This window comes from Convolutriloba macropyga, chromosome 4 (genome assembly GCF_964194025.1).
Source record: "Convolutriloba macropyga chromosome 4, txConMacr16.3, whole genome shotgun sequence".
In the NCBI taxonomy this organism is placed as follows: domain Eukaryota; kingdom Metazoa; phylum Xenacoelomorpha; order Acoela; family Convolutidae; genus Convolutriloba; species Convolutriloba macropyga.
In genome coordinates, this window is record NC_134471.1 from 41,626,692 (window position 1) to 41,639,551 (window position 12,860).

The window sequence follows — 12,860 nt, forward strand, 5'->3', positions numbered from 1 at the left end:
ACCCCTTTTAAGTTCTATTAATTGCTCATGACAGAAGTTTTTTGCCCTTCTAATTATCACGCTTTAATTGCTTTCAATAATCAATCGGCAATTAATTTAGTCCAGGTGATCTATTTAAGCGTTTTTTTAGTGTTATTGGTTTTTATCTGACCGTTTTTTTTGTGACTTTTGCCTCCAGAAACGGGATAAACTTCTAAAGCCCGAGAAAATACCTTTGGTGTGCCTTTCTCAAAACAAACGTATAATTTGCTTGCAGAAAATTAATCGTACGTTTCTCAAATACAAAAGAGTTTGCTTTCAGAGATAGGCATACTTGTTTTGATGCCTAACTTGAGACATTTTTGAGGTCGTTTTTAAGTGGTTTTACAAAATTTAGCAATCTTTGTTTTGTGTAAGTTCGAGGGGTTGAAAGCTTTATCAGCTGTTAAGTTTTTATCATTAGGCGATTTTGTTGGCCTTAGCGGTTAAGCGATTATCATTTTGCATCCAAAATACTTGAGAATTTGGCATTAAGTTCTTCGAATTTCCCACGTGTTTGATAGTCTGTGTAAACAAATAGATCGGTGCCTTTCAATGATTGGGCCGTGTAGACTAAAGAGAAAGAGGAGTTGCAATTACGTCAAAGCCTACCGTTGAGAGGAGAATAAACAGTCCTTTAAATTTTATGCTGTTCTTATGCAAAGCAATTTTCCGAAAAACAAACCTTGTGGCTTCTTATAATTTTTACACGCACGCACTCACACACACTCTTATCCCATTAAATTTAAACGATTTTTTTTACCTTAGCCGTTATTATTTTGCCTCCAAATTCAAAATACTTGAGAATTCCTCAAGTCGTTTGCTTGCTTTGATTGGAAAAGTTGTGGTTGACTGGGGATATCTTGAGGACTGCTAACTTAAATAACACCAAGTATTCTAATTCTGTAAATCAGATTGAGATCGCAGCAAAGTTTAAATTTTTGGTATTTTTGGCATTAGCACATTCAGACGACAGATCTACGAAGCTATATTAGCTCTTTGCTGACAGTCAGCGATCCAGTTTCAATTGATTGCCCCCTCCGGGCGTATAAGCAATTAATTCAGCCTCAAAAACTTTATGACATTGTTTTTTGCCCTTCTAATTATCATGCTTTAATTGCTTTCAATAATCAATCGGCAATTAATTTAGGCCAGGTGATCTTTTTGTGCGATTTTTAGTGTTATTGGTTTTCATCTGACCGTTTTTCTTGTGACTTTTTGACTCCAGAAACGGGATAAACTTCTAAAGCCCGAGAGAATTCCTTTGGTGTGCTTTTCTCAAAACAAACTGCAGAAAATTAATCGTATGTTTCTTAGATATAAAAGAGTTTGCTTTCAGAGATAGACATACTAGTTTTCATGCCTAACTTGAGACATTTTGGAGGTCGTTTTTAAGTGGTTGTAAAAAAATTAGCAATCTTTGTTTTTGTAATTGCGAGGCGCTGAGATCTTTATCAGCTGATAAGTTTTATCATTAAACGATTTTGTTGACCTTAGCGGTTATCATTTAGCATCCAAATTCAAAATACTTGAGAATGTGGCATTAAGTTCTTCGAATTTCCCCCGTGTTTCTGATAGTCTGTGCAAACAAATAGATCGGTGCCTTTCACTGATGGGCCGTGTAGACTAAGGCGAAGTAGGATTTGCAATTACGTCAAAGTCTACCGTTGAGAGAAGAATGAACAGTCCTTTAAATTTTAGGCTGTCTTCATGCAAAGCAGTTTTCCTAAAAACGAACTTTGCGGCTCATGTTTTTGCACAAACACACATACGTGCCCTCGCACTCACTCACACTCACAGATCATTAAATAAAAACGAGTTTGTTGACCTCAGCCATTATCATTTTGCTTCCAATTTCAAAATACTTGAGAATTCCTATCGTAACTTTTTGCTGACAGTCTGAGATCTATATTCAATTGACTACCGCCTCCGGAGTTATCAGCAATTAAGTTTCTCAGCTTGCAAATTTTTTTGACTTTTCGGTTGTCCACCCTAAAAAATTTAGTCCACACCTTTTAAGTTCTATTAATTGCTCATGACAGAAGTTTTTTGCCCTTCTAATTATTATGCTTTAATTGCTTTCAATAATCAATCAGCAATTAATTTAGTCCTGGTGATCTTTTTATGCAAGTTTTAGTATTATTGGTTTTCATCTGACCGTTTTTCTTGTGACTTTTGCCTCCAGAAACGGGATAAACTTCTAAAGCCCGAGAGAATTCCTTTGGTGTGCTTTTCTCAAAACAAACTGCAGAAAATTAATCGTATGTTTCTTAGATATAAAAGAGTTTGCTTTCAGAGATAGACATACTAGTTTTCATGCCTAACTTGAGACATTTTGGAGGTCGTTTTTAAGTGGTTGTAAAAAAATTAGCAATCTTTGTTTTTGTAATTGCGAGGCGCTGATATCTTTATCAGCTGATAAGTTTTATCATTAAACGGTTTTGTTGACCTTAGCGGTTATCATTTTGCATCCAAATTCAAAATACTTGAGAATGTGGCATTAAGTTCTTCGAATTTCCCCCGTGTTTCTGATAGTCTGTGCAAACAAATAGATCGGTGCCTTTCACTGATGGGCCGTGTAGACTAAGGCGAAGTAGGATTTGCAATTACGTCAAAGTCTACCGTTGAGAGAAGAATGAACAGTCCTTTAAATTTTAGGCTGTCTTCATGCAAAGCAGTTTTCCTAAGAACGAACTTTGCGGCTCATGTTTTTACAGAAACACACATACGTGCCCTCGCACTCACAGATCATTAAATAAAAACGAGTTTGTTGACCTCAGCCATTATCATTTTGCTTCCAATTTCAAAATACTTGAGAATTCCTATTGTAACTTTTTGCTGACAGTCTGAGATCTATATTCAATTGACTACCGCCTCTGGAGTTATAAGCAATTAAGTTTCTCAGCTTGCAAATTTTTTTGACTTTTCGGTTGTCCACCCTAAAAAATTTAGTCCACACCTTTTAAGTTCTATTAATTGCTCATGACAGAAGTTTTTTGCCCTTCTAATTATTATGCTTTAATTGCTTTCAATAATCAATCAGCAATTAATTTAGTTCTGGTGATCTTTTTATGCAAGTTTTAGTGTTATTGCTTTTCATCTGACCGTTTTTCTTGCGACTTTTTGCCATTAGAAACGGATTAAACTTGTAAACTTGCATCCAAAATACTTGAGAATTTGGCATTAAGTTCTTCGAATTTCCCACGTGTTTGATAGTCTGTGTAAACAAATAGATCAGTGCCTTTCACTGATTGGGCCGTGTAGACTAAAGAGAAAGAGGAGTTGCAATTACGTCAAAGTCTACCGTTGAGAGGGGAATAAACAGTACTTTAAATTTTAGGCTCTTCTTATGCAAAGCAATTTTCCTAAAAAAACGTTGTGGCTTCTTATGTTTTTAAACTCACACAGACACACACGCACGCACTCACACACACTCACATATCATTAAATTTAAACGATTTTTTTTTACCTTAGCCGTTATTTTGCTTCCAAATTCAAAGTACTTGAGAATTCCTCAAGTCGTTTGCTTGCTTTGGTTGAAGAAGTTATGGTTAACTGGGGATATCTTGAGGACGGCTAACTTAAATAACACCAAGTATACTAGTTTTTTAAATCAGGTTGAGATCGCAGCAAACAGCTAAAACTAAAAGTTTCTGGTATTTTTGGCCTTAGCGCTCTCAGACGATAGGTCTGCGAAGCTATCGTAGCTCTTTGCTGACAGTCTGCAATCTATGGTCAATTTATCGCCGCCTCCGTGGGTATAGGCAATTGTTTCATCCTCAAAAGTTTTTTGACTTTTCTGTTCTCCACCCTAAAAAGTTTTGTCTACCCCTTTTAAGTTCTTTTAATTGCTCATGACAAGTTTTTTGCCCTTCTAATTATTATGCTTTAACTGCTTTCAATAATCAATCAGCAATTAATTTAGACCTGGTGATCTTTTTATGCAAGTTTTAGTGTTATTGCTTTTCATCTGACCGTTTTTCTTGCGACTTTTTGCCATTAGAAACGGATTAAACTTGTAAAGACCGAGAGAATTTCTTTGGTGTACCTTTCTCAAAATGAATTCGTAATTTGAAAGCAGAAATTTAATCTTACAGTTCTCAAATATAAAAGTTCCAGTCCGGAGATAGACATACTTGTTTTGATGCCTAACTCGAGACATTTTGGAGGTCGGTTTTAAGTGGTTGTACAAAATTTAGCAATCTTTGTTTTGTGTAAGTTCGAGGTGTTAAAAGCTTTATCAGCTGATAAGTTTTATCATTAAGCATTTTTGTTGATCTCAGCGGTTATTATTTTGCATCCAATTTCAGAATACTTGACAATTGGGCTTTAAGTTTTTCGAATTTCCACAGTGTTTCTGATAGTATGTAAAAAAATAGTTGGGTGCCTTTCACTGATTGGGCCGTGTAGACTAAGGAGAAGTAGGAGTTGAAGTTACGTCAAAGTCCCCCGTTGAGAGGGGAACAAACAGTACTTTAAGTTTTAGGCTGATCTTATGCAAAGCAATATTCTTAAAAACAAACGTTGTGGCTTCTTATGTTTTTACACTCACACAGACACACACGCACGCACTCACACACACTGACATATCATTAAATTTAAACGATTTTTTAACCTCAGCCGTTATTATTTTGCTTCCAAATTCAAAATACTTGAGAATTCCTCAAGTCGTTTGCTTGCTTTGGTTGAAGAAGTTATGGTTAACTGGGGATATCTTGAGGACGGCTAACTTAAATAACACCAAGTATACTAGTTTTTTAAATCAGGTTGAGATCGCAGCAAACAGCTAAAACTAAAAGTTTCTGGTATTTTTGGCCTTAGCGCTCTCAGACGATAGGTCTGCGAAGCTATCGTAGCTCTTTGCTGACAGTCTGGAATCTATGGTCAATTTATCGCCGCCTCCGTGGGTATAGGCAATTGATTTTTTCATCCTCAAAAGTTTTTTGACTTTTCTGTTCTCCACCCTAAAAAGTTTCGTCTACCCCTTTTAAGTTCTTTTAATTGCTCATGACAAGTTTTTTGCCCTTCTAATTATTATGCTTTAACTGCTTTCAATAATCAATCAGCAATTAATTTAGACCCGGTGATCTTTTTATGCAAGTTTTAGTGTTATTGCTTTTCATCTGACCGTTTTCTTGCGACTTTTTGCCATTAGAAACGGAATAAACTGGTAAAGACCGAGAGAATTTCTTTGGTGTACCTTTCTCAAAATGAATTCGTAATTTGAAAGCAGAAAATTAATCTTACAGGTCTCAAATATAAAAGTTCCAGTCCGGAGATAGACATACTTGTTTTGATGCCTAACTCGAGACATTTTGGAGGTCGGTTTTATGTGGTTGTACAAAATTTAGCAATCTTTGTTTTGTGTAAGTTCGTGGTGTTAAAAGCTTTATCAGCTGATAAGTTTTATCATTAAGCATTTTTGTTGATCTCAGCGGTTATCATTTTGCATCCAATTTCAGAATACTTGACAATTGGGCTTTAAGTTTTTCGAATGTCCACAGTAAGAAAAAAACACAAACGTTGTGGCTTCTTATGTTTTTACACTCACACAGACACACACGCACGCACTCACACACACTGACATATCATTAAATTTAAACGATTTTTTAAACCTCAGCCGTTATTATTTTGCTTCCAAATTCAAAATACTTGAGAATTCCTCAAGCCGTTTGCTTGCTTTGGTTGAAGAAGTTATGGTTAACTGGGGATATCTTGAGGACGGCTAACTTAAATAACACCAAGTATACTAGTTTTTTAAATCAGGTTGAGATCGCAGCAAACAGCTAAAACTAAAAGTTTCTGGTATTTTTGGCCTTAGCGCTCTCAGACGATAGGTCTGCGAAGCTATCGTAGCTCTTTGCTGACAGTCTGCAATCTATGGTCAATTTATCGCCGCCTCCGTGGGTATAGGCAATTGATTTTTTCATCCTCAAAAGTTTTTTTGACTTTTCTGTTCTCCACCCTAAAAAGTTTCGTCTACCCCTTTTAAGTTCTTTTAATTGCTCATGACAAGTTTTTTGCCCTTCTAATTATTATGCTTTAACTGCTTTCAATAATCAATCAGCAATTAATTTAGACCTGGTGATCTTTTTATGCAAGTTTTATGTTATTGCTTTTCATCTGACCGTTTTTCTTGCGACTTTTTGCCATTAGAAACGGAATAAACTTGTAAAGACCGAGAGAATTTCTTTGGTGTGCCTTTCTCAAAATGAAATCGTAATTTGAAAGCAGAAAATTAATCTTACAGTTCTCAAATATAAAAGTTCCAGTCCGGAGATAGACATACTTGTTTTGATGCCTAACTCGAGACATTTTGGAGGTCGGTTTTACGTGGTTGTACAAAATTTAGCAATCTTTGTTTTGTGTAAGTTCGTGGTGTTAAAAGCTTTAACAGCTGATAAGTTTTATCATTAAGCATTTTTGTTGATCTCAGCGGTTATCATTTTGCATCCAATTTCAGAATACTTGACAATTGGGCTTTAAGTTTTTCGAATGTCCACAGTGTTTCTGATAGTGTATGTAAAAAATAGTTGGGTGCCTTTCACTGATTGGGCCGTGTAGACTAAGGAGAAGTAGGAGTTGAAGTTACGTCAAAGTCCCCCGTTGAGAGGGGAACAAACAGTACTTTAAGTTTTAGGCTGATCTTATGCAAAGCAATTTTCCTAAAAACAAACGTTGTGGCTTCTTATGTTTTTACACTCACACAGACACACACGCACGCACTCACACACACTGACATATCATTAAATTTAAACGATTTTTTGCCGTTATTATTTTGCCGTTATTATTTTGCCTTAGCCGTTATTATTTTGCGTCCAAATTCAAAATACTTGAGAATTCCTCAAGTCGTTTGCTTGCTTTGATTGAAGAAGTTATGGTTGACTGGGGATATCTTGAGGACTGCTTACTTAAATAACACCAAGTATACTAATTCTGTAAATCAGATTGAGATCGCAGCAAACAGCTTAAACTAAAAGTTTTTGGTATTTTTGGCCTTAGCACTCTCAGACGACAGGTCTACGAAGCTATCGTAGCTCTTTGCTGACAGTCTGCAATCTATGTTCAGTATATTGCCGCCTCCGTGGGTATAGGCAATTGATTTTTTCAGCCTCAAAAGTTTTTTTACTTTTCTGTTCTCCACCCTAAAAAGTTTCGTATACCCCTTTTAAGTTCTATTTATTGCTCAAGACAGAAGTTTTTTGCCCTTCTAGTTATTATGTATTAATTGCTTTCAATACTTGCGCGTTTTATTGAATTTTATGTCAAAAGAATGTGATCAGAATAATGGTGAGAACCTACAGCAATAGTTAATGCTTGAATTTTTGCTTTCAACAAATGCCAATTTTTTGTGAAACTGGTTTTAATGTTAGTTTTTTGGGGCTATAAGTCATACACGATTAAGTTAGTGTTTTTGCGCATTGATAACATTTTTCGTTATACGCATGGAGTAATTTTCTTGTTTGAGTATTACTAACTTTGATGTTTTTTTTTAAAAAAAATAGGTGTGGTTCAGGAAAAAATGAAAATATGCAACAAGAGTTAATGCTTCAATTTATTGGTTTCATCAAATGCAAATTAGTAAATAAAATAGTTTTAGCGTTAGCGTAACGTCCATTTGATTATTTTTGAAGCTCTTTTTTGCGTGAGAAATTTTTCGGTCACGCGTGATTATCCTCAGTCTCAAAATGGCTTTCGCTAGATCTAATTGGAGCTGTTTAAGCCTACTGTGGATAATTCACCCCATCTATTTTACCAGATAATTTACAAGCAATATTTTAGAAGTTTGCATTTTTGACATTGAATCGGTATTTATTGAAGGAAACGTTGACTTTGGAACGGTTGCCGTGCGTCGCACTGCAAACCTTGATTCGGCTTGTTCGGTTATGTTTGGAGAAAGTGTAAAAGCTCGCTAGAGGTTTTGCACTGCGGTTTTTTTGGTTATCTTTTTCTGAAGCGTTACCCTTTTAGTGTAGCTGAGTCGTTTTGAAGTATTTGCGTTGTGGATGTTTTGAAAGTGTTGGTTTCAGTCATGAGAGGTTGCCAGTTGGCAAGACATGTCCCTCCATCATAGCAGAGACCTCTATCTCAATCACAAACGCGGACAGTGACAACAGGGAGGAGGAGGAGGACAACGACATTAAACAAGATGCCGATCCTTCCCATGTCATGATGCCGATTGACTTCCAACCGCCTCCCTTTGGCAAAAAGAAGTGGAGCAACGACACTGACGAGAACAGGGGTGAGTCTTTGATTCTGTATTCAGAATCTAAGATAAAATGGCTATTCGCACAATTAGCGAATTTAGGGGAAAATAGGAGCAGTGATCCTCGTCACAATCGGTTCCTCGAATATACAAATGCGCCCAATTATTTGACTAACAGCGTACACGATGAGGTCTGCAAGTTCGATACTTTTACTACTTGTAACCTTTTTGTATCGGGAATAATGAGCAATGAAATTCAGGGCTTGGGAAAAGTGATAAGTGCTTCAACGGTCTTAAAAGAATAAAGGAGTAGAGAAAACAGTAATTTTTCCTCATTTTTGAGAGAGAGAGAAAGCAAAGTCAGCAAATTTTTTAATGTGTGGGGTTTAATCCAAGTTTTTAAATTTAATAGTTAAACTGACTGTACTAACTAAACTTAAGGTATTGGAATGCCTTTTTAGATTTTATCGCGTTCAGATTTTTGATTTCAATATGATGCTTCGCAAAATCAAGTTTTGAGGCTATTTTAGGATACTATTTCTTCCGTGAAGATCCCGAAGGAAATCTTCCCACAAATTTCCCATTTCCAATTCCGAATTCAAGTTTGATGTCACTGCCCTTAAGCTATGATTGCGGCACCAATTTGCTATATATTATTAATAGCCGCGTCAGCAATTCCAGGCGGCTATTATTGTGCTCCTAATTTTTTACAATTCAAAATATTTGAATTGTATTGGGGTGCTGTCTTTTTTACGACTCGAAGAGGAGTATTGGAGAAGTCCTTTTTTAAAATCAATTTTATTGGAGTGAATTTTGAGCGGGAAATGAAATACGTGAAAAAATTTGGAGTGATTTTGTTGCTGAACAAAATGAGGAGTGGAGCGAAAAGAGAGTGGTTTTTTGTTCATGTCGCTGTTTTCTAGAGAGCGAGAAATTGAGGTGTGAAAAAAATTCACATGAGCGAGCGAAATTTTTTGTTCACGTGCGGCATTTTGCAGCAATTTTTTCCATTTTTTTGGTTAAGAGGTGTGGTTATGATTTTGTAATTTTAGGCTGGTTTTGGTTGTGGTTTGGAGGTTTCTGGAAATTCATATGAATTTTATACTAATTCGGAGGTTTTTCATGTATTTTGCTGACTTTCGGGCTAATTTTTGCGTTTTCTTTAATATTGTTTTGTTTTACTGGCTCAAATGGGCATTGAAAAGACCCCATCCACTTGATCAGATTTTTGATAACAATTGGTTACAGTTTTGTGGATATGAATCATTTCTTTGTTGAGAAATATGACAAAAAATATTGAAAATTAGAACTATTTTCTTATTTTTTTGAAGTTTTTCTCTTTTTTTTTCTGTTTTTTAGACAAGTTTCCTAGCCTATTATGACTTGCCTGTCGTTTTGCGAGCATCTGAATACCCTATTGGCTGAAAGAAATTTTTCTTTGGATTTATATGTTTTTGTAATAAAAAATTTATCAACTTTTTCTAATTTTTTAGTGCAAGATGTTGGTAAGATCCTTTTTTTCATAGTTTGGCTTCAAGTATTTTTAAAAAAATTCACGTAAGTGGTTTTAGTAAGTACTAGTTGTTTTGATGAAGTAATTTTGGCAGAGATAGTTATTTCGGGATCTCAATTTATGACAAAATTTGATCAGATTTTTTAAATCATATTTTAACAGATTTGATTTTCTTGTTTTTACTTTTTTGTTTTATGGTTTTGTTTCAAGATAATCATAAATTAGTGGAGGCACGTTTTGTCTGATGAGTAGTTGGATGGCGTTGGAATGGATTTCCATTTCGAGGCGTTTCCAGACTTCTTCCGGCTATTTTTGAAAGATATGTTCTCACATTTTCACGAGTTGGAATACATGTTCACACAAGTAAGTTGGAGTAGTGATTTTGGTCACGCCGAAAAAGGAAATGAAGCGAAAAAGCGTGTGGATTTTCGACATAAAATTCTTTCGTTCTAATTTTAAAGTAGAGTGAGAAAACGGTGTTTCAACAAAAATTTGCTTTCTCGCTAGTGATTTTCTGTTCACATTGCGGCAATTTCACTTTGATTTTTACTGTTTTTTCGATTCTTTGGATTGGATTTTTTTCAAAGTGGTTTTCCCAATCCATTCATAGTTCATTCTAGGCCTAGTTTTTTTTAAATCAAATCTTGATTTCTCGCTTGCGGTTTTTTTGTTCATGTGGCATTTTGACTTGACTTGAATTTTCTGTTTTAATATTTTCTTGATCTGATTTTTCTGGAAATGGTTTTCCCAATTCACTCATAGTCCGTTCTAGGTCTAGTTATTGCTTAGCCAATGAAACTTCTTTGAATTGTACCTATGTTTTTGCTTCGTCTTACAGATTTTTGCTTCGTCTTGCCCTGACTTTTTCAATGATTTCAGTGACTTCTACTGCTTTGCAATTAAAATTTGTCTGCGTGACGTCATTTCTGCTTTTCGGTTGATTGCGTGACTTACCTAACTCAAAAAAGACTTCTGAACTCACTTATGGAACTTTATGAACATTTACTAGTTAAAGATCAATAGTGTGCATCTAAGTAGTGCTAAACTTATATGCCCTAATTCTTGAGTATTAGTCTTGAGTTTTTTAATTCGCAAATTTTGATAAAGCTCTTTTTTCCTTTTGGTTGTTTTCCTCTCTTTATCCTTTTCCTGTTTTTTTCCTTTTAGACCGTATGTGTATCATAAAAATGACAGTACGTATCTAACCCAAAAAATCTAGTGGTCTACTAAAGGACTTTTGGTCGGCTGTTTTGCGGCAGTTTGACTTTGATTTTTCCTGTTTTCGATGTTTTGATAGATTTTTCTAATTGGTTTTACCGATTCTGGCTTAGTTCTAAATTTTTTATTGATTGAATTCACTTTGAATTGTAGGTAGGACTTGTTCTGTTCACGCAGTTGATCATTTTCGAATTAAAATTTGTGGTGATTTTTTTTCATCAAATTTTCCATGTCTCAAAGATTTTTTAATACTAAGGGTATAACTTTCAGATTGTGTTTTGGATAGCTTTTTGAAGTTCTTGTGTTATTAAAGTGACTTTACCGCAAATTTTTTTCCGGCTCATAGGCTGTTTCAACAATTTTTAGACTATTATTTGCTTTTTATCTCTGACCGAATTTAATAAGATTGCTCGTAGAAGCTTTCAATTTAAATTAAATTACTTGTCCTTGTCACAACAATTGTTTTTACTTTTGACAAAAAGTTGTGAAAAATTGATGCAATTTTTCTGACTTTTTTACAATGTTTCCATTTGATTTCAAAATTAATGATGTTTATGTGCTTCTCTTGGCTTGTTGAAAGTTGTGTGAGCAAATTATTTGTCTCAATTGCATGCAAGATTGTTTTCCCTTTTTATTTGTACTTCCTTCTACCAATTGAAAATGTAAATGATTTTTACATTTTTTATAACGTGCGGCTTTTTGAATAGCTTTTGTGGTAGTTTTTTCTATGGCAGTCTTCTCGCTGAAGATTTTTATGCATTTTTTAAATTAGAGCTCTTCATGTTTTTGCTGCTAAAGGTGACAGTGTAGCCCGGCAGGGCACTTTTCACTTTTAATAATTTTAACGTTTAATTTTTTTCTGCCTGGTTTTAGTTGTGTGAATGATTAAACCAAGGAATGGTAGGGAATCAGCATATTACAAATTTTATTTTTGTGGATAATTTTTTTCGAGTACTTGGTAGAGATTATTATTTTTTGATTTTCCTTGACTATTTGAAGTTCACTTCGGAATTTTTATGTTGGTTTTTCTGTCGGTAGTTCTTTAATGAACAGAAAGTTGCCGCTTTGAAGGTATTCTGCCATTAGTTGTTTTGGTAAACAAATATGGACCTATTCTGCCCTCTTGCAACATTGTGGGCAAATTTTTCAAGTTGGATTTTTGACTATCTCAAAAATACTTGCAATTTTGCATGCAATCGGGAGCTATTTTGTGATTTCATCTTTTTAGACGCTTTTTTCAAACTTTGTATTATTTTTTTAGTGAGTGGAGTTGGTTTTTTAATACAAATTGATTTGGTTGGCGTTTTCGTTTTGTTAATATCAACTGAAATTTGTTTTAGTAGAAGAAAATAAGCTAAATTTGAACAGTTTTTTTTTGCTCAAATTTTCTTTTTGAATTTTTTTGCCTAATTGTTCTTTTTTTTCTGTTTTTCAGATTGGTGTTTTACTGTTTAATTAAGGCGGATGAATGCTTTATTAAGTGAAAACTATTTAGTGTTGATAGCACATATATTCATAAAAATGGTGGCATTTGGACTTTGATTTTACTGGTTTTTTTTATTTTTTGCTAGGGTTTTTTCTTATATGGTGTTCCCCATCGTTCTTAGTTCACTCCATGTCCATTTTTTAGTCCATGAAAATCTTTTGAATTATAGGCCAGGATTTGTCCTGCTATATTTTTTTGAGATCTGTTCGCACTGTTCACACAAATTTCAGAAGTGATTTTGGTCACGCTAAAACGAGATGTGGAGCGAAAAAAGCAAGTGGTTTTACGGCGTGAGTTTTGTCCGCTTAAAACGGAGTGATAAATTTTTCAAATGTACCTTGATATTCAATGCATTTGATTTTCAATACATTGATATTCAATGCATTTACCTTGATATTCAATTTTTTGGATCAAATTTT

At 34.7% G+C, this 12,860-nt stretch overlaps 1 protein-coding gene across 1 annotated transcript in view; it reads left to right on the forward strand.

Annotated features, from left to right (window-relative positions):
- Positions 1-12,860, forward strand: part of LOC142338076 (uncharacterized) — a 200,544-nt gene that overhangs the window by 28,160 nt on the left and 159,524 nt on the right. The window contains exon 7 of the mRNA XM_075387709.1: positions 8,049-8,260. Coding sequence (XP_075243824.1) covers positions 8,049-8,260 — 212 coding nt within the window. The remainder of the gene's footprint in view (positions 1-8,048; positions 8,261-12,860) is intronic.